This window comes from Ovis aries, chromosome 1 (genome assembly GCF_016772045.2).
Source record: "Ovis aries strain OAR_USU_Benz2616 breed Rambouillet chromosome 1, ARS-UI_Ramb_v3.0, whole genome shotgun sequence".
Taxonomy (NCBI): Eukaryota; Metazoa; Chordata; class Mammalia; order Artiodactyla; family Bovidae; genus Ovis; species Ovis aries.
The window spans coordinates 117,705,850-117,728,303 of NC_056054.1; the positions used below are offsets into that span (position 1 = coordinate 117,705,850).

The window sequence follows — 22,454 nt, forward strand, 5'->3', positions numbered from 1 at the left end:
AACCGTAAGGAGGAAGAAAATTTAGACTCTGCCTCAAAACCAGGGGCCCGGGGGTGGTACTCTGAAGTCCCTCTCGGGCACCCGGAGCCCAGCCTTGGGGGTGTGGCCTTGTGCTGCCCGGGGTTGGGGCGGGGACTGCTCCGGGCCACGCCCCACTCTGATAGAGGCCAAGGACGCCGCACCTACAGTTCCGCTGCGCACTACGGTCTGCACCGGGTGAGCAAAGGTGAGTCCCGGCCCCTGTGGGCAGCGAAGAGAGTGGGCCTCGGGGCGGGGGGGGCGGGGGGGGGGGCACTTCAGCTTCTGCGCTGGGCACTGCCCATATCTCTGCCATCTCTAGCTGAACCCAACCCTAGCCAGCTTGCTCGCTGGCTCCCTTCTTTTTTCTACTTTTCCAACCCCTTTGCCCTCCATCCTCCCTATGATGTAGTGAGTGGAACGTCTGAGTCAGGCTAGCCTCGCTATCTGAAACTCAGGGAGATTCTCAAGGTCAATGCTTCCTCAGTTACTTCCTTTTTTCTCCCCCGTTCCCTGAGCTGTGTTGACCCCGGGCGCTTTCTTTCTGCCTCCCGGAGCCCACCCGACTTTGCCAACTGCATCTCTGGTGCACAGGATGGGCGCGCAGGGCACTGCAGGAGCAGCTGGCAGTGCAGGCCTGATGGGTGACACAGGTTTTTTAAGTGGCCTGCAAGAAAAGCGCTGCGCCAGCTGCGGCTGTGCATGTGTTGCTAGGAAGTTTCCGGGAGGACCTCCCAGGGAATTGTGTTTATTTTCCTCCGGCCTCATAGAAACATTTTTCCGTATGTTTGTATTGGAACCTACGAGTGGGTCATTTCCTACCGCCGCCTTAAAGCAAGAGAGGAGGCGGAATCTTGGTTTAGATTCTGTCTTGAATTTCAGAGGAGCCCTTCGTCTGATGTGGATGCAGGGAGCCCTAGGGCCCCAGGGGTGGGGCAGCTGCAGGGCGGTGGAAGGGGCTGGGGGCTGATTGGTAGCTTATTCCCCCATGTTCTGGCTTCTGCTAACACTTTCCTCACGAAGTTTACCGCTACATTGTAGCTTCGGGGACCAGAGTGTGGGAAAAGAGGTAAAAGAAAAGCAGAGACAAAGAGTGTGGGTAGAAGAGCCTCGGGCTTGTGGCGTTAATCCTCTAACAGAGAAAAACGGTTCTCGAGGGAAGGACTCCCAACTGCCCTGCAGATGTGGTTCTTTGCAGGTGCTGTAGACCTGGGCGTGGTCGTGTGGAATTGCCGCAGATGTTAGATTTCTCTGTCCGTGGAGCGGGAGCAAGGGCACCCCATGGGAAATCTGTAGATCATCGGGAGCCTACAGTTTCTGGGAAGCACCCAAGGTTACTGGTCAAAATTACAGTCTGTGTTTAATTTAGGTCAACCAATTCAGTAATGAGCATATAGTACCATAGTCAGGGAATTGTTTATTCTCACAGAAGTTAAATTTAACTGAGTTTAATACGTTTATATCTAAAATCCAAACAAATACTTTCTGCCGGGAAAGACATTCTGTTAAGCTTCCCTCCTGACACAGTGTTACAGAAATAGAAAACTTTGTCAAGCCATTCCCACCCCACTCCCAAATGATGTTACTATATATAAAACAGAGATACTGGTAGAGGTACTGTGTCCAGTCACAGAAACCGCATTTCGGGGCTTATTCCATAGATAAGGAACAAAACTGGAGAAGGGCAGTCTTACCCCTTATTTAGACTTAATCCTGCCAGTTTAGGGTTCTGCAGAGATGCAGTTTGTGAAGGAGAACCTCCTAAGCTGGAGAATAGTAAAGGAGCTGAACCTACATGGAGAAATCTGGAATGAAGTGAATGACAAATCAATCTATCAAAAAGTAATTTAGTGCCAGCTGCACAGATAGCAATATCTAAATATATTCCCTATAAAGTGAAGTGAAGTCTCAGTCGTGTCCGACTCTTTTGCGACCCCATGGACTGTGGCCTACCAGGCTCCTCCGTCCCTGGGATTCTCCAGGCAGGAATACTGGAGTGGGTTGCCATTTCCTTCTCCAGGAGATCTTCCCAACCCAGGGATCGAACCTGGGTCTCCCGTATTGCAGGCAGACGCTTTACCATCTGAGCCACCAGGGAATCTATATTCCCTATATTTCTATTTAAATATTCTGAATTAAGTATTCAGAACAGCCTTGCCAACCACAATTGATCATGAACTGTTTACCTTTTTTAAAAGCAATATTTGTTTAAAAGAATATACTGCTACGGTTTTTTGCAACTGGTTTCATTAATACTACTTATGAGTGTATTTATAATACTACTTATGAGTATACCATCCTTTTGAAAAAGAAGAATTCAGAAGTTACCAGGTAGGTTACTACTATGTAAAATAGAATTTTTGTGTTGCCCTGTCTGGTGGCTAAGAGGTTAAAGCATCTGCCTCCAATGCGGGAGACCTGGGTTCGATCCCTGGGTCGGGAAGATCCCCTGGAGAAGGAAATGGCAATCCACTCCAGTATTCTTGCCTGGACAATCCCATGGACGGAGAAGCCCAGTAGGTTACAGTCCACGGGGGTCGCAAAGAGTCAGACACGACTAAGCGACTTCACTTTACCTTACCCTGTCTCTTATGTTGTCTGCCTATTTTCCTATGGGGAAGTTATACTACCTTCCAAATATATTTGCAAATACCTTTAAGGATTTCGGCAATTAGAATCATCAATCCTCTGTTACCCTCTGAGTTCTTTCTTGAGTCCACCTACTCATTAACTGGAACTTGTATTCTAATATTTTGATGCCTTAATTCAATCTGTTTTATTTAACAGCCTAAGAAATTTATTTTTATCTATATGCTTAAGAAATGTGAATGATTGTGACACAGCTTCAGTCTAAGTACAGACAGGCCTGAAGAGTTAGACTTGCTTCAGACAAGCGCCGCCGCCTGTGCAGTTCCTTCATTCAGAGGGACTCTGAATGGAGACTCACGGGAACTCAGCAACTGCTAAGAATTACCTACAGTCCACCCACATTTCTTGTGATGGAAAATCCAAGTGGTGTCAGTGTGACTCAGAGGTTTTTTTGTTCCTCTTCAGAAGCCAGAGCTTAGTTTCACTCTGCCCCTCCGATCCTATATAATGCTAATTAAGGGACAGGCTGTATGGGAATCATAATATAAGAAGTGCCAATTTCTTGCTGCTTTGCTCCTTACAGACCTGTACACCTGAAAGATTAGAGGTTGGTTTTTTTTTTTTAATTTTCTGTAATATCTCCTCTGTCATACTGCAGCGCTGCTGCTGCTGCTGCTAAGTCGCTTTAGTCGTGTCTGACTCTGTGCGACCCCATAGACGGCAGCCCACCAGGCTCCCCCGTCCCTGGGATTCTCCAGGCAAGAACACTGGAGTGGGTTGCCATTTCCTTCTCCAGTGCATGAAAGTGAAAAGTGAAAGTGAAGTCACTCGGTCGTGTCCGACTCTTAGCGACCTCATGGACTGCAGCCTACCAGGCTCTCCGTCCATGGGATTTTCCAGGCAAGAGTACTGGAGTGGGGTGCCATTGCCTTCTCCAACTTCAGTGCTAACACTCATTAAAAAGAAAGGAAAAAAAAACAAACTTGGACCTTTTCCAAGTTTTTTTCTTCTTGCAATTAGAAAGCTCTCAGGCTTTAATCAGTCACAGACTTGGAGTTAATTATTAGCTTTCTATTCTCGTTAATGTATTTTATCCTCAGGAGAGGGTCTGGGGAAGTAAAAAAGTTGCTCCCCAACCTTGTTGAGAAAGGATATATAGCCAAGGGTTTAGAGCACGACTCTTGAGCCAGACCACCTGGCTGTGTGTGAATCTAGGCTTTCTCTGTGATAGCTGCGTGTCCTGGGCAAATGACTTAACCTTCTCATGTTCAGTTTCCTCCTCTGCAAAATGGAGTAATAATATATCATAGGGATGCTGTGAGGATTTAGATGAGTTAATATTGATATATATTGAGTTAATATACTTAGAACTGTTTGACACATAGTAAATAATGTAAATACTAACAATAATGTTATTAATAATCGTTGATTTTCCTACCACTCTTTGTCTAGTCTATATCACTACTCTCCAGCCAACACTGGTCTCCTTTTTCTTCCTTATACAAGTGAAGCCCTTTCCTTTCTCTGCCTCTGTACTTGCTGTTTTCTCCACTATATTCTCACATCTCACATCACATCCTTCAGAGACCTTAGTTCAGTCTCTTCCCCTCCTCCCAAGTTGTCGTCCTCCTTTTGACTCCATTCTGGAATGTCAGGACCTCCTTTCTCTGTCTCTGCACTGCACGGGGTACCCAGCATTTAGTAGGGGATAACACGGGGAAGGCCTCATCTTGAGGCAATACTGAGGAAGTAAGTAGGTGTGGACTTGGTTAAAGTGAGCATTCCTTCTGATGAAATGGTTTGTTCTGAATGGATTGTATCAAATCAGCTCCCTTGAATGAACTGTTGTTGTTCAGTCTTTGTAACCCCATGGAGTGCAGCACACCGGGTTTCCCTGTCCTCCACTACCTCCTAAAGTTTTCTCCAGTTCATTTTCATTGAGTCAGTGATTCTATCTAACCATCTCATCCTCTGCCGCCCTCTTCTCTCTTTGCCTCTCCCAGCATTGAGGGAATGCGTTGTTACAAGAGTTTTATTCTCTTCTGCATCCCATGACTTCTCCCTATTCTCCCCGTTGTCCTCTGAGGTTGGTGCCCTTAGACCATGGGACATGTTCTGCAGCCTGTCCCTGGGATCACGCCTCCCTGGAGGCCGAGCTCCAGATGGTCCATGGTGGCTCAAGGCTTCTAGGCCAGCACATCAAGGAACTCTCGCCCGTAGGGTCAATTATTCTTGGCTCAAGAATCTGTTTGGGAGAATTCATCACTGCGCAAACAAGGGAACCCAGGATTTGTTCAGTCTTATAGTCTAGTATTCTTCGATTCCTGATGAGCTGACTTAGCAGTTCTTCCCAAGGGCAATTCCATTAGGCGAGTGTGTTCAGTGTGTTTTCACGCTGAAGTCAGACTCCAGAGAAGAAGAGAGCAAGTAATTTGCTTTGACCTTAACAGAGTGTGGCTCAGACGGTAAAGCGTCTGCCTGCAGTGCGGGAGACCCACGTTTGATCCCTGGGTTGTGAAGATGCCCTGAAGAAGGAAATGGCAACCCACTCCAGTACTCTTGCCTGGAAAATTCCGTGGACTGAGGAGCCTGGTAGGCCACAGTCCATGGGGTCGCAAAGAGTCGGACACGACTGAGCGACTTCACTTAACAGAGTATGCCTGTCAGTGCAGGCTCATCCAACATAACCAGGAAGCATTCACTCAGACTTGAGCATCAAGCTGGTCCTTCACCAGCCCCTCTCCTGCTCCCAGCGAGTATAGTGGTATAGCCATGTATCCTCAGCTCTGACAGTTCACCAAAACATTGGAATTAAAACGACACATGTGAGGCTTCCTTATGGCCCTGGGGTAAAGAATCTGCCTGCCAGTGCAGGAGACATGGGTTCGATCCCTGATCCAGGAGGATCCCACGTGACTGCAGAGCAACTAAACCCACTGCCCCACAACTACTGAGCCTGAGCTCTAGAGCCCAGGAGCTGCAGCGACTGAGCCCACATGTCGTAACTATTGATGCTCCACAACAGAGAAGTCACTGCAATGGGAAGTCCATACACTGCAAATATAGAGCAGCCCCCTGCCTGCCACAAGTAGGGAGAACCTGCACAGCAGCAAAGACCCAGCACGGCTGAAAAAGATAAATAAGTATTTTTTTTAATGGCCTGTGGAACTTGAATATTTTATATTCCAAGCTGTGGCTACTTAATCTTCAATGGAATAGATTTGAATCATAGGATGTTTATCTCTTAAAAAGACAGCTCTTCCATTCCCCTGAGTTATAGCTGACTTCCACCTGCTGAGTGTTCTGCTAGCAGTGTTGGTGAGGAATTAAAGAATGTGAGAAACTCGGAGAGACCCACTTTATGATCTGCCTCTGCTGTTTGCCTCACTTGAATTAATAGTTGAGACTGGAGAAGTGATGGCCTGCCTATTCAACTGACTTCATTTTTAGCCCTTGGAGAATTGTCTACTGAATATGCAAAACAATTGTGGAGAATAGTTCTTCTTTCCTTCTCTTAACTGTCCATGTCTTCCTTTTAAAATCTAGCTGCCATTTGAAACTTTGACTCTCAAACAGATTTTACCATCTGTTTAGCATAGAAGTTACCAGACTGGCATTTCAAAAATGTAGGATGAGCCCAAAGAAACTTTTTTTCCTCTCCCATCATGGAAATAGAGAATTACTTTTGTGCTACTTCTCTCCAAGCTCTTAACTTTCTCCATGGAGCTTTATATGGGCTCAGCTCTCTTGCCTGGAAATAATTTTGAGGCCTTTTCCTTTGTAGATACATCTGGAGGCAGAAACGAGGCTGGATGACTACTTCATTAAAGGGTATAGGCTGAGTAGACCTCTGGCACAACTTCTGAGTTTTTGGAACCACCTCCCAGTGATAGAAGTCCATTTGATATGGTCAGATGAAGCCCTTTAAGTTACCATCCTTGTATTATTCTCATGAAAAAATACCACATAAAATGTAAAGTAAGGAAGATTGAATTAATAGCACAGGCAGCCAAATAAGGATTTTAATGAAGTCCTGGGGAATGGCGCCCAGTCAGCTGTCCGTGCTCTAGCATTGGCCCACTCCTGGTACATTAACAATAATAATAATAATAATAAAAACTTGAGAAATTGCTGTACCGATGGAGAAAAGCAATCTTGAAATGGAAGTAGGGGTTACCATTGCCCACTCTGGCTTTTATTTATTTGTTTGAGGGCAGAGAGAGAGTTGAAAGTTGAAATGCTCTCTCCCTTGAAATATTTGATTGATTTTCATTTAGTAAAAGATAAGTTGTTTTAACTTCATGACTCAAAAGTCATAAATTATTTGAGACTGTTGTTGCCCAATGCTCCAGCTTGCCTTTTGCTCCATTTGCGCACGGCTGATTGTGCCTGGGGAATTTCTGTTGGCAGCTCAGAGGGAGTGGAGTGAATAGTGAAGGAGAGCTTTACCCCAGGAGTACTCTGCTGAGTGTAGTTCAGGAAGTTCTCTGATTAATCCTTTTGTAACTGAAGGAACCCCTGCCCCACTGAGATAAGGGGAGTGCTGGCAGAAGCGGGAATTGGAGGAAATAGTAAGTGAAGTATAAGCACTGCAGTGGTGGTGTTTCTCGGAGAGTCAGCCAGTCATTCCTGGAGGAGAGACCTGAGCCAGATAGCATTATGAACCCCATGCATTCAAGCACTGGAAAAGAGCGTATCTTCTAGGGGTGAGACAACACAGCCTCATTTGAGTCCTCAAGTGAGACTTGACGGTGGTGCCTTGTAGCTTTTAAAAAACCCACGCCTATTCACTGGTTGTACCAAAGACTTGTTGCTCCAAGTCCTGCTCCTTCCAACGCAGACGTCAAGGCCCCACCAGTCACCAGGGCACCAGTGTTTTCTGATCTTCTAGAAACCCACTGGTCTGGTCCCATGCCCCATCTGCTTAACTATGCTTCCTAGGTTTTTTCCCTCCAACCTGATATGTGCTCAGAAAGTTATGTTTGGCCAGTAATAAACATTTTGATAAATAAAAAAGTTACAAACAGAAATGCTGCTGTTTAAATATATATATTGTAGGAGTAATTTGGTTTCTAAGGTATTCTCAAAATATGCAAACATCCAAAGGTAGAGCCCAAGGCTGGTGAGGGTCCATCGGGAAGAAAGGCTGCCTGGGAAGGGGTAGGACTCACACAGGCCGTATTGGCGGGACTGGACAGTGGGAGCGAATTCAGGAGGGAGTGCTGCCCGAGATGTATTCCCTTACAGCCCACTTGTCTCTTGACCTTCGACACATGGACTCCACTTTCTACTGTTCCCCTAAAGCCTGGCCGCACAGGGTCCCCCTCACCAAAGTCAAGGGCATATTCTATTCATGATTCTTCACAGAGGGGTCCACTTCTTTTCAGAATTCTTTCTTCCTTACCTTTAGGGTCTCTCCATTTTCATACCTGGAAAGCTCTTTCCATGTGTTGGAGTTGAATCCACCCCAAGGCTCACATGGTTAACGATGGTCATGTTTCCTTAATCAAGCGCCTTTCCCTTTGGAAAGTGATGCTTCCTCTGCTAACACTTAACAGTTGCATACGCTTTCTTCTTCTGGTCATCTCATCTTAGTCCCTTGAGGGAGAAGCAGAAGTATTGAAACGTTACATGGCGTGTAAAGACCCTCTCATAGTCTGGACCTGACCCTCTAACCTTATCTCCAGCTGTTCTCACCGTTCACTGGAGTCCAGGCCTTTCCTTACCCAGAGCCTTTCTTTGCACTTGCTCTTCCCTCTGATTGGAATGTTCTTTTCCTCAGTGTTGCATGTCTGTTTCTTCTACATTCATGTGTCAGAGCAGAGGCTGGCTGCAGAAAAGCGATCTTCCCGCAGATGATCCTGCTGTAGTAGCCCCCTCCCCCAGCCATCCCCTTTTCACCACTGCCTCGTGTGTTCTCTGTGATAGTCACTGCTGAGGACTTCCCTGGCGGTCCACTGGTTAAGAATCTGCTTTGCAGTGCAGGTGATGCAGGTTCAGTTCCTGGTTGGGGAACTAAGATCCCACACGCTGTGGAGCAACTAAGCCTGCATGCCACAACTAGAGAATCTGTGCACCATAATGAAGGGTCCTGCAGGATGCAACTAGGACCTGATGCGGCCACACACACACACGCACACACACACACACAGTCATTGCTCTCTCAGGTTGACTTTGCGTATTTCATGTCAGTCCTCTGTCATTAGAATGTCAGTGTGCTGAGATCAGGGACTGCGTCTTGTCCACTGCTATATTCCAACACCTAAACAGTGCCTGGCATAGAATAGACACTTTGTATACTGTGGTTGAATAAATGAATTAAATGTTCTCATGCTATCCACACTAGGAAATTAACTTCTTCTGTCATTATGCTGTCCACATCAGGAATCTAATAGACCAGCTTTTTGCCAAATTTGAATCTATCCCAAACTATCAGAATTAATTCCTAAGTCAGAGCACATTACTGATTTGGAGAAAAGTCGATATCCTCCTTATTTAAGAGGTATTCACATAGATGGACAGATATGTATACTTGCCAGCACGTATGATATGTCTTTGTATTTGGATCAACACTTAATAAGTGTTCATACCAGATGCTTAGTCTAGCTTATCTCATTTAACTCCTCAAACCATCCTGTGAAGTAAAAGTATTCTCCAATTTCGCAGAGAAATTAAATAGCATTTCCAAGCTCCCAGAGGTGGGGTCTGAACATGAGTCTAACTGCAGCATTCCCACTGTCTGTGCTTCCTTAGAGTTTCCCATAGCAGAAGACAAATCATAAACAGCATTCAAGTCTGCTAGGAATAAAAACATTCCCAAAAGGATTTCTGCTATTAAATAAGAGACAAGAATTTTCTAAATAAAAAGAAAAACTAATTCTTTGTAAACCTTCAGTTTAATGTTCTCTCAACTGTTTTGACTTAAGTGTGCCAGGAAGCAGTTAACTAGAAGCAAATACCTCTGTAATTACTAAGTGAGGAGAGAATAGAATAAAATAGAGAATAGGACACACTTGTGTCCTATTTCTGCCTTTCCCCAACCCATTTAGCTTCATTTTTGAGAGGAGTTTTAAAAAATAGTTGTTTTGGCGGCATCAGGGCCTGGTTGTAGCATCTTTTTTTTGGTAGTGCGGGCTTAGTTGCCCCTTGGCATGTGGGATCTTCATTCCCCAACCAGGGATCAAACCCACATCCCATTGATTGAGAGGTGAATTGTTAACCAGTGGACCACCAGGGAAGGCCCTGGTGCGGAGTTTTTGTACTTGGTTTCTGATTATTGCTATGAGGGAAAAATCTGGAATTGAATATTTGTTTTTTTATCTGCCTCCTTCCTCCAATAGAACATGAACTGGCTGAGGGTAGGGGCCAAATCCAGCGTATCATCTTCTCTCTTACACCAGCCCACGGAGCAGCCGTAGTAGGCACGCAATGAACCCGACAAGTCAATGAACACGCGCTCGGCCCCATGCAGTGTGAGGGGGTCTGGCTACAGGGGGGCTTGCATGACCAGAGCTTGCTGATTTCCGTGCTCTTCAGTCGTGTCCGACTCTTTGCGACCCCATGGACTGCAGCCTACCAGGCTCCTCTGTCCATGGGATTTTCCAGGCAAGAGTACTGGAGTGGGGTGCCATTGCCATCACCTTTTATCACTGAATCAGAGCAAAGACAGTTAACGGAACATTAGCACACATAGTGTAACCTGATATATAACATTCTTGGGTACTTACTATGTGGCAGGTAGCTTGATGGGTGTTTAGAGACAGTGTCCCTGTTTAGCTTTACAACTACTGTATGAAGTGGGGTAGGTGCCATGATCATCTCCAGTTAACAGGCGAGGAAGTCGAGGCTGCTGAAAGACACTGAGTAATTTTCTTGAGGACACACAGCTAGGAGTATGAGATCCAGGTTCTAAACCCAGACAATTTGATTTCAGAACTGCACACTTACCTGCAAGGCTGTGTACTGCACTTAGTGAGTGAGTAACAGGGTTCAAGCTAAAAGTCAGGCCTGACTCTTTGACTCCATTATAACGTACTGCCTGTTCCTTTGTCTCCTCAGTTACTAATTATTGTCAGACCTTTTTTTTTTTTTTGCTGGTTTCTTTTTTAATTTACTAATTTTTAATTGGAAGATAATTGCTTTACAATGTTGTGCTGCTTTCTGCTATACATCAGCCTGAATCAGCTGTAGGTAACGTATGTCCCCTCCATCTTGAACCTCCCCACTCCACCCCTCCAGGTTGTCACAGAGCACCAGGTCCAGCTCCCTGCTCAGCCAGCAGAGTCCCGCTGGCCATCCCTTTCACATATGGCAATGTATATGCTCTAGAGCTAGTTCTTCAGTTCATCCCCCATCTCCTCCCCCCACTGAGTCCACAGGTGTATTCCCTCTGTCTGCATCTCTGTTGCTGCCCTACTGTAGATTGATCAGTGCCATTTTTCTAGATTCCATGTATATTCATTAATATATGATATTTTTCTCTTTCTGACTTACTTCACTCTGTATCAGGCTCTAGGTTCATTTACTTCACTAGAACTCACCCAGATTTGTTCATTCTCATGGCTGAGTCATATTCCATTGTGTGTATGTACCACGGCTTTCTTATCCATTCATCTGCCAATGGACATCTGGGCTGCCTCCGTGTCCTGGCTATTGTAAACAGCGCTGCAGTGAACACTGGGGTCCATGTGTCTTTTAGAATTGTGGCTTTCTCAGGGTATGTGCCCCATAATGGGATTGCTGGGTCATATGGTAGTTTTAGTCCTAGTTTTTAAAGAAATCTCCATGCTGTTCTCCATAGTGAGTGACTTTATCAGTTTACATTCCCGTGAACAGTACAAGAGGGTTCCCTCTTTTATCCTCATTCTGTCTAGCATTTATTGTTTGCAGATTTTTTTTATCGTGGCCATTCTGACCAGTGTGAGGTGAAACCTCGTTGTAGCTGTGATTTGCACTTCTCTAATAAGTGATGCTGAGCATTTTCCCACGTGTTTCTTAGCCATCTGTATGTCTTCTTTGGAGAAATGTCTGTTTAGGTCTTCTGTTAGGCCATTTTTCATATAACTTTTGGGCATATATTTGCTCATTTTAGACATGCTAGAAAGGTACAAAGGAAAATCTAATTCAGCCATCTAAAAATAACTATGCTTATGATTTTGATATTTTCTTCTTTAATTTTTTCTATTATTGAGAAAACTAAGATATACACTTTGTTGTCTTTTTTTAACCTAACATTCTGTATTTTAAATCTGTTTCACCATCTGAAATATTTCACTATTTTTGATAATTGTATTCTATTTTATGGCCATCTTATTTATTTAGGTAGTCCTTTTTGTTTGGACATCTGTACCATTTATGTTTTTGCTATTATAAACAGTGCTGAAGTGAATGTCTTTGAACCATATCTGTTGCCTTCCTGATTACTCCCTTAGGATTCCCAGTAGAATTATTGAGCATTTTAAAAATATGAACAGTATAAAGCATACTACCTGCTTTCAGGCTGTTCTCCAGATGGTTCTGTTTTACATGTCCCCCAGAAGCATGTAACACTGCAAAGTAACTAAATTTTTATTTGTACAGATCATAAATTTTAATCTTTACAGCTGGTGTGTGACTAACCTTGAAAACTGCATGAAAATTAACAAGTGCTATTATACAACCAAGATAGTTACAGAGTAATCTATACTGGTCATGAAAGTTCAGTTCTAAAAGGACCAATATGTGTCTGTCACCATGTAGAAGGCAAAGTCTAGGGCAGAGTTCCCACCCCACGAACCTTATCTTGCTGGGTAGATATATGGGTTGCTGGTGACACAGAGCAGGTATATAATCAACGAACCGTGGTGTGCAGTCCGAATGAGTGCTCCTGTCAAAGGGAGGTTTATGTTCCACATATCAGCTTCTCAAGCCTGTGCCCGGGAGCTATCTACTAGCTGCGGGTGGCCCAGCCTTGGGTGTGACTGGTGCTGCCTGGCACACGGCTGCTGTGAACTGAAGTGCCTCCCCTTTCCCAGTGCACACACCCGAACCCACGACAGGTTGCAAGTGTCCAGCTCTCTGTCCTGGATTTCTCAGAAAATAGGGATTCGTCAAATGAAGTTTTTTTTTTTTTTTTTGGACCCCTCCATGAAGTAAATGGATTCTTTTCTTAAAGAACAAGCTGTAAGCATTTTCAGTCCCCATGGGATTTGTGTCTTCATCAGCTATAGTGAAAGAGCTTTTCTGTGTGCTCTGATCTCTTTCTCCAGGAATTCATACATCCAATTGCTTCCATTGTTTCAGTAGATACCTTAAGGGGGATAAAAAGGAAACTGACATGGGTTAGGCACATACTTGATGCCAGGCACTGTGCTGAGTGGAGGGATCATTTTGAAAGCCACCTGGACGTACAGCTTGCTTCATTTATTCTACAGCTTTCTATAAGCACACACTCTGTGCTTGGCACGGAGGATGCTGGACAGTTGGTTGCTCTCTCTATTCTAGTCCTGATCACGCCAGCTGGGAAGTGCTGGCTGCAGTGCCAGTGAAGCAGGACTCCTCACTGGGTAAAAGTGCGTGGAGGTGTCTGGGCGGGCTGAACAGGCTTGGCTCCGGCACTTGTGCAGGTGTGTCCATGGCCCCTGCAGGGAGAGCCTCGGGGAGGGCCTCCTCTCTCTTCCTGCCCCTGGCACATTTACAGTTTCTGACCCATTACACCATCTTTTGCAAACCACCTACTTTAGCATCAGACTCTAGGTCCCCCTTAATGTAAATTCTCTGCCCTTCAAAGGTCTTGCTCCTGCTTCTGCTTGCCCCCACCCCGATTCCTTTTCCCCCAGTACCTATCACCACAGCAGCGTGTGAGGAGATGCACTTTCATTAGGGTGTGACTGCCTGAGCATGTCCTCCAAAATGGCATTTATATTTGGAAGAGGAGCACAGCAGTAAACATTAATTTCTAATTGCAGATTTTCTTAAACATTTATGTATTAGTTATTTATTTGACTGCACTGAGTCTTAGTTGCGGCATACAGGGTCTTTAGTTGCAGCGTTAGAACCCCTATTTGCAGTATGTGAGATCTAGCTCCCTGACCAGGGATCGAACCCAGGTCCCTTGCACGGGGAGCATGGCGTCTTAGCCAGTGGACCACCAGGGTAGTCCCAAATTGCAGATTTTTGAGCAGTTGCCTTTCCAAGTTCATTGCCAGCAGTAGAAACATCTGCTCAAAACTCTGTCCTGCCACCTACCTTCTTCTACCCAAACCCTTACAGGCCAGAGAAACAGAGGCCAGTGACTTGGCCACAAATTCTAATGTTTTGCCAGGGCTAGTTGGAGTATTTGGGGGGAAATTCTACAGCCTGTTCTGGTCTTAGCTCTGCCTTCACCTCGCTACGTATGCCTCTATTTCCTTTTCTGTAAAATGGAACTTATGGGATTTGGGGGAAGATTACAAGCATGCCAAAAAGTCACAAGGTGACCCCAGGCTGTGAGGGAGCCCAGCCTGCCATCCAAAGCTGAGGTCTGAATGGACTTTCAGCTTGGAAACTTTGACCTAACCAGATAGGGAAGTAAGTCGTTCAGTCGCTCTTTGCGACCCCATGGACTATACAGTCCGTGCAATTCTCTAGACCAGATTACTGGAGTGGGTAGCCTTTCCCTTCTCCAGGGGATCTTCCCAACCCGGGGTCTGCTGCGTTGCAGGCGGATTCTGTACCAGCTGAGCCTGACCGTATAATTCTTAAACAGGCAGCTTTTGGCATAGTCAGAGATAGCTTCATTTTCAGTAGGGTGTTTGGCCTAGACGTGTTGAACTCCAGGGTAATCAGGTAGTCATGTTTATTTTAATTTTCAAAGAGGTGTTTGGTATTCACTCCATATTTTTGTTTTACTATCTACTACTAAAGCTTTCTCCCCAAGCTGATTTTCTAAACTCTGAAAATGACTAACTCTAGAAGCGAATGAGGGCAGGGGAGCTTGGAGGGCAACCAGAGACTCCTTGCTCTCTGCAGCCACACGTGATGGCCCAGGAGAGGCTGACCTGGTGGTGACTTCGGTGCTGAGTCATGGGAATGGCCCTTTGCAGAATGTGTCCACGGTCCCAAAGAAGAGGGTGGTAGGTACCCCTCAGCACGCAGCTCCAGGTGAAGAAAGAATATAGCAAGGGAAACTGATGGAAATTATTGTGAAACATGGTGAGGAGTGAGCAGATTTTAGGATTTTGTTTTCAAATGTTATTTTGCAGATTCAAGGGAAACTGAAACTTTTAAAGAGCTGAGCTGTTTACAGGCCCCAGATTCCACACTGAGAAAGATGCTGTGACTGTGGTGTCAATTCAGCTCTGCATCGTCAAGTGGAATTGAAAGGGGACATTGGAACCTAGTCGGAAGCTAAATTTGAATCCCAACTCTGCTACTTTCTCTTTTAGACCTTTGGAACATTACTTAACCTCTGGGCATTCTTTGGAAGATGGGGAAAATACCATCTGGTAGGGTTGTTAGTGAGGATGACTGGAAACATTTTGGAGCAGGGTAACCCTCCCAGGTTTATGGGAGAGATGGTAGCCAGACTGTTAGCAGGGATGGAAACTCTAGCTGAAGGCAGAACACACACAGGAGCTGTCGGCCTGCGGCATCCGTGCACGTGGCGGGCCAGCGGCTGAGAGCTCGGGAAGCGTTGTCGCTCTTTCTCTGTGTGCTGCCGTGCTCTTTGGACATCTGGTGATAAAGCTCAGAGAGGTTGGAGATGCACCAACTACTTTGAAATTATTAGAGCTTCTTCCCAACCACCAAGTTTTCTTCTCCTTGGCCTTCCTTCTTTCCCTCCTGGGGCAGGACAGGAACTCAAAGAGCTGAAACTGCTGAATACTGAAAAATGCTGAGATGAGCTTTTTTTTCCTCCAAACATTTCATTAAGAAAATTTTTCAAACATGCAGAAAAGTTGAAAAAATTGTACATTTATCGTACATATATCTAACACAGGTTCTAGAATTAATATTTTGCTATATTAGCTTATATTGTCATTTTTGATACATTTCAAAGTAAGTGGCATTGCAGGCACCAGGACACAGCATGGGGTTAGTTTTGAAGTATTGATTTGACGAACACCTTGGGTTCTCCAAGAGCTGCTCAGAGCCCCGTTCTGCTTTCGAAGCACTATAAACAATGCTTTCCCTTCCAGTTCGATGCTTCTGCAGCTGTGCTAGCGCGTGCCTCAGGATCCAAGGGAGGCCTAGAGGTTCCTGCCCTCAGAGTGTCCCCCATGCCACCAGACAAACGAAAGCCTGGAGTCACCTTGCACTCACTGGTTTATACCCCGTTTCTCTCTCTCTTTCTGTTTTTCCCTTTTCGTCTGTCCGTCTCCTTCTGGTAATCTTTTAGCATTTTGCCTTATGAAATATTTCTTTAAATTGTGGTTTTTAGTGGCCAGACCATCCTGTGGCAATGACCCCTGCAGTGGTTTAGATAAATCTCACAAATGCAGTGTTGATCAAAGGAACTCCAGCACAGAAGAGCATGTGATCGTGAACTTTTCTGCACGTATACTGCAGACGTCAGTCATTTTTTTAGAGATTCTTCTGGGTAGTTAATATCTCTGACTACCTCTTAGAGCCATCAGATCACTCACACCTCTTTTCCATCTGTAGGGATACACTTGCTGGTAACAGAGCATCGCACTCCTGAGACCTCCTGCGGCACAGCGCCCACGGTGCCGGGCGGCACCCTAATGTGTTCTTTCTCCCACAGAGTCAGGATGGCCGTGCTCTCTAAGGAATATGGTTTCGTGATTCTAACTGGTGCTGCCAGCTTCTTGATGGTAACTCATCTAGCCATCAATGTTTCCAAGGCCCGCAAGAAGTACAAAGTGGAGGTGAGTGGGAACACAGTGGTGCCCTTATAGGCGTGTCGGGGGCAAGAACCTGTTTTCAGCCACGGAGAGAGAGGTGGGATGCTAGTGGCGCTGGCGCTGTCCCTATTAGAAACTCTGCCCCTGTCTGGCAGGAGCAAAGAAAGGAATACAGGCCCCTGCTAGAGAGTCACTTTGGCCTGGTTTCCCTTTTGTCTCTTCTATAGAAAAACCAGGTGTGCTTTTGTCTGGAGCTCTTTGCTGGGAGGAGAGTTATTTCCTAAAGGAGGTTAAGCAGGGAACTCCCTGGTGGTACAGTGGTTAGGACGCCATGCTTTCACTGCTGAGGGCCTGGCTTCAATTCCTGGTTAGGTAACTAAGATCCCACAACCTTCGAGGTGTGGCCAAACATAAATAGCATTTTAAAAGGGGGGGTTAAATAGCAGTTGTTTCCTGGTGTGCCAGTTTAAAATGATGTCTTCTGGTGATTTTCCTGTCTCCCGAGTAGCAAAGAAGCACGTGGTGCCACGGTTATCCCGTGCTTGGACATTAAGATGTAGGGGGCAGGTCTACTGAATGCTTCCTTTAGTTCCAGCTCATCTAGAAGGGATAATGACTGAAGCGATCCCTGGAGAGCAGCTTGAAATGTCTACTCTGTTGAATAATTATAACTGGGCTCTCTAAGTAGAACTCCTTTTGAAGTTTCTTTTTGTCAATGCACACATCCATGACCATTCTCACACACAGTTTCGGTTCCCCTAGTAAGGGAACCTTAAAGAATGTGGTATCTGACTGCTGGCACGGAGCTGTCTCCCAGTTGCTGCTCATAGTGTATCTCAAAGCCACCAGTGGCGGCATAATGTCAACGAGAGCACTGAATTTCGCGCATGCTGCCTCCATCCCTTGAATGGCACAGACATACATCCTTGTTCTGGATATTAATAGACCCAGGCTGAGTCTGCCTCTGAGAACGAGACCTCTCTCACTGCATGTATTTAAGCAGAAATTGAATGATCATCTACCAAGGTTATGACAGAAGATGCTTTGGGATATATTGTCTTTAAGGCTGATTTTAATTCTCAACACTGAATGCTACTCTTGACCATATGATCACACGCACTTTGTTTTCACAGTATCCTACCATGTACAGCACTGACCCTGAAAACGGGCACATCTTCAACTGCATTCAGCGAGCTCACCAGAACACGTGAGTGCTGGCCCGCCTGGGCCCCTGAGACATCTGCAGAGTGGGTGCTTTCTGTCCTACACTTCAACCCTTGGTTTGCTGAGTAATTGCGATGATGATCATGGATACTCATTAAAAGTATCGTAAAATGTGTTTATGAACAGATTAAATATTAAGCAGAATTAAGAGTTGTTAGGATGGTGAGAGACTGGATAAAAGTTTTCTTTCCATTTCTTTTTTTAAATTGAAGGTGATTTACCTTGTTGTGTTCATTTCTGCTGTGTTATTTTCAGCAAGGTGATTCTGTTACACCTCCATTCTTTTCCATGGGGGTTTTCTCCAGGCTATTGAACACAGTTCCCTGTGCTATACAATAGGACCTTGTTGTTTATCCATTCTGCGCATAATAGCTGACATCTGCTAACCCTAACCTCCACCCCCTCCCTCCCCCAACATGTCTTTAAAACTACAGCACTCTTCTGCAGTATTTGCAACAAGTCTTCTCGAAACTGATGCTGAATGTCCCAGCCTAGGGCTGAGCGGCTTTGAGCTCTATAAGCAAGTGACTCTGATTCACCTCATCACTTTGTTAGCTTTGAGGCCTTGGATTCACTGTCTTCTGAGTTACCTCTAATGCCAAGCAAAGCAAAAGAAGGTGGATGATCTTAGTGGTCCGGCCTTCCGCCTCTACTCAATGATTATTTTTACTCTCAAATTTCTAACTTGGCAAGTAAGAATGTAAAAAGTTCTTAGTTTTACATGGACATACTTAAGTAGGGTGCTTTTCTTAAAAACAAGTTTTTTTCTATCCATTCCAGGTTGGAAGTGTACCCTCCCTTCTTATTTTTTCTAGCTGTCGGAGGTGTTTACCACCCAGTAAGTACTGAGCACGCACAGCACAAGTGTTTTTTGGGGGGTGCGGTGGGGGTGGTAGGTAGACGAGAGAGGCATCTAATTAGATTTCGTAGATTTAATTCACTGAGCCTTTGGGGAGAGAAGAGGAAATGAACATTTAATGAACATCTTTGATGTCTAGGCACCACATATTTTTAAAGACTTAAATTCTGTTACTTCTTACAAGAAGCTTCCCTTGATGGCTTAGAGGGTAAAGCGTCTGCCTGCAATGTGGGAGACCCTGGTTCGATTCCTGGGTCGGGAAGATCCCCTGGAGAAGGAAATGGCAATCCACTCCAGCACTCTTGCCTGGAAAAATCCCATGGACAGAAGAACCTGATAGGCTACAGTCCACAGGGTCGCAAAGAGTGGGACACAACTGAGTGACTTCACTTTCACTTTCACTTCTGACAAAGTTTCTTAAAGCAGCTAGAATTTTTCCCATTTTTTTTTTCAACAGATGAGAAACCTCCTGAATACCGTATAACTTTCTCAAGATCAAATAACTAGACTAAAAAAGTCATAATTTGAACCCAGGACTATCTGCTCCTGTTCATGTTTACCGAGTTTTCCTTTGCTGTGTTTATTCAGGCAGCAGGAAGTTCCTGGACGCCTGAGGTTACTGCAGCGACCAAAACAGGCAGAGTCCTGGTCTCATGCACTGACTCTTAGCTGGGGTTACAGACGAGAAAGTAATGCAAGTATTGGGTTGGCCAAAGAGTTCATTTGCATTTTCCCACATGGCTTATAGAAAATCCCAAACAGACTTTTTGGCCAACCCAGTACATGATGTCAGTTCAGTTCAGTCACTCAGTTGTGTCCGACTCCTTGCGACACCATGCACTGCAGCACGCCAGGCCTCCCTGTCCATCCCCAACTCCTGGAGTCCACCCAAACCCATGTCCATTGAGTCGGTGATGCCATCCAGCCACCTCATCCTCTGTCGTCCCCTTCTCCTCCCACCTTCAATCTTTCCCAGCATCAGGGTCTTTCCCAGTGAGTCAGTTCTTCGCATCAGGTGGCCAAAGTGTTGGGGTTTCAGCTTCATGCACCGTGTAGCATGTTAGAAAGTGGTGCACCCCACAGAGGAAGCACAAGCGGGCATGGTGGAGAGGGAATGCTGGGGGCCAGTGCTGAGGGGCGCAGTCAGGAGGGGTTCCTTGCTGCGAAGGTGACACTTAGGCAGTTGGGAGGGAGCATGTGCCTCCAGACACCCCCAGGCGGGGATGGGCAGGGGAGGCCCTGGAGCAGGAGCCGGTCTGGTCTGCCTGTGCGCAGTGAGCAGCACAGCTTCGGCGGTGGACAGAGGGTGAGGGCAGGGCTGAGGGGGCACCTCGGCGCCTTGTAGGCTGCTGTGGTCCTGTGAGCCCTAGGTTTGGTCTGCACTGCACCTTATCTAAATAAAGCAAGGTTCTCTGGTTAGTTGCTGTTTGGGTCTTACTTTGGACAGAAACTTTCCTTTCAATGGGCCAAATGTCCCCTCCATTGGGTTGTGACCAGAGGACCGCGGTACCTCACATTTTGGGTTCTGAGACTTCATAAGCCTCTGCTCCTGTCCTGCACCCCAGGATCCTGTTCCTTGAGCTTAGTTCTTTAAAAATACTCTGAGACTACTCTGAGGACAAGTGCCTAATGCAGCTCCTGGGTTTACAGAGTAACCTAATAGAGGCTACAGACCTCCTAGATAGAGACATATGTGCCTGGGTGTTTATTGATAGTTGTTTCATACGCCTACCGATATTTAACACTCCCTAAAATCATGGAAACAAACAAATAAAAACCCTGAAGTAGGAACCTCACCCCACTGATGACAGTGCTGAGTTGGAAAGATGCTTGAGGACTGTGGCACCCAGTGACTCACGTCCTCACCTCTTCTCTCTCCTTCTCCCTGGCCTCCTTTGGACCACATGGGTTGTCACCCCAGGAGGGCGGCCAAATGGAAGGATTTTTCCATCTCTCATGAGTTTTTCCTCTGTCTTCTGAAGGGTGTTGGAAACAGGGAGACTGTCCCCCCACAAGACTGCATTTTCTGGGGTTCAGAACACAGCACCCTCTGGCTTTTTCTGGGCGAGCCCCACACTTAGGCGTAGGGCGCAGCATAGCCCCTCGGAGCTCTCTGGGGCCCCTCACTGATGAAGCAGCACTCAGCAGCGGAGCACCCAGGCCGCTGCCCACAGCGCTGCCCCCAGCCCTGCCTCTCCGTTGGCTTCCTCTCCTGCTGCCCTGCAGCCCCTAGGCCTGCCTCTCCAGAGCACAGCCACCGTGCTCTAGCACCCTGACTCCTCCAGGGCAAGCCCGGCGGTTCCTGCCATCCCACCTCCCGAGGAGCAGGCCAGCAGTCACCTCTCAGGTCTGTGAGCAGTGCACAGAAGGATCACAGTGCTTTGATTCTCCTGACTGAAAGCAATTTCATTCTACCCTCACTTTGGTAGGGAGTACTTTACCATATCTGTGAAATTGCTAACTTTTTATTAAAGTGTGTAATCAATCCTCGATGTCAATAAACATCTGCCTGTTTCTTGAATGCAAACGCTGACAGAGCCCTTCTATTTTAGCGCATAGCTTCTGGCTTGGGCTTGGCCTGGATCGTTGGACGAGTCCTCTATGCTTACGGCTATTACACTGGAGGTAAGGACACGCTGCTGTCTGCCAAGGAAACAAAGTTAAAATCCTGCACTACTGCACTTCCTGCTTAGCAAGGCTTTTCAAAAAGCAAAGTACCTTAATTTACTTTGTCTTTCTGTAACTGGATAACCAAGCTGTAGCTATCAAAGTAACTTGATAACCAAGCTGAGAGATTGGTTATCTTCTTTACTTTTGTTAACCTTTGAATAGAATTTAATAACAAAGCTCATTTTTATTGAACGTTTTCAGTGTGTCTGTTGCTGTTCCTTAGAACAGCACAGCATTTACATAGAACAGCATAGCATAGCTGTTCCTTAGAACACTATAAACGACCTCAGCATATGTCGTTTAGCCCTATAAGAATTCCATGACATAGACAGTATTAATATATAGATGAGGACACAGGCTTAGAAAGATTAAGACAGAGCTACTAAGTGTAAACTAGAAAGCCAGGATTCAAACCCAGGCACGCAGACTTTAGATCCCCTGCTTCTCAGCAGTACTATAAATGGTGTTTCTGAGAGACGAGTGGGGAAGGGACTTTTCTGGCTGTGCTTACCTTTCGGAAGAGGAAAAAGGTTCCCAAAGATCCTAAAGCAAAGGTGCTCTAATTATTATCCTATAATTCGTTTTCAAGTCCAGTACTATTGTGACACTTTACATGCAGTATCTGACAGTTGACAGCTTAGGCTAAAGAGTTGCCTGACCTCTTAAGACCAAGTGGTCTAATGTACGACCCCAAGTGCCTTGATAGAATGGCTGGTGGATGTTGACAGCATTGTAATTGTGGAGCGTCCCCAGTAACTTCTGTTCTTTCCTCTTTTTTTTAGAACCCAGAAAGCGGCAGCGGGGAGCCCTGAGCTTCATCACCCTCATTGGCCTCATGGGCACCACTGTGTGCTCTGCCTTCCAGCATCTTGGTTGGGTTAGAACCGGCTTGAACAGTGGGTGCAAGAGCTGCCATTGAAGAATTATAGGGTTTTTGGAAACTCTCATTCATTTTGAGTGACTTTTATTTTCAGTTACATTTTTTTTTTCTTAAATAAAATCTTCGCTGGCGTGAGCCTCCTACCTAACCCTGACTCTATCATTTAATTCTTTTTGAGTCTTTATCTAAAATATAAGTATCCTGTTCCTACTAAATGAGCGAGGGACCACAGGTATTAAGCACCCCTTCTACCCTGCCAGAGGATCTTTACTTAAGGTGTGAGCTGAGAAAATGTCTAATTGTGAAAATATTTGTAATCATGCCCACTGAGCCACCTGGGAAGGGCCCCCACAATCATAACATGGCAGTGAAAACCTGAGGCTTGAGGGAA

General features: G+C 45.8%; 1 protein-coding gene across 2 annotated transcripts; it reads left to right on the forward strand.

The window, feature by feature from the left end:
• The first annotated feature begins 192 nt into the window (after positions 1–192).
• Positions 193–22,211, forward strand: MGST3 (microsomal glutathione S-transferase 3). 2 transcript variants are annotated; one of them, XM_060403455.1, is made up of 6 exons: positions 193–10,797; positions 16,331–16,454; positions 17,564–17,637; positions 18,435–18,492; positions 21,066–21,138; positions 21,966–22,211. In XM_060403455.1, exons 2-6 carry the CDS (start codon positions 16,338–16,340, stop codon positions 22,100–22,102), a joined length of 459 nt encoding a protein of 152 aa, XP_060259438.1. In that variant the 5' UTR covers positions 193–10,797; positions 16,331–16,337; the 3' UTR covers positions 22,103–22,211. The 2 variants fall into 2 exon arrangements, with proteins under 2 accessions (XP_060259438.1, XP_012040842.2); XM_012185452.3 differs by having other exon boundaries at positions 193–226.
• Positions 22,212–22,454: the final 243 nt, after the last annotated feature.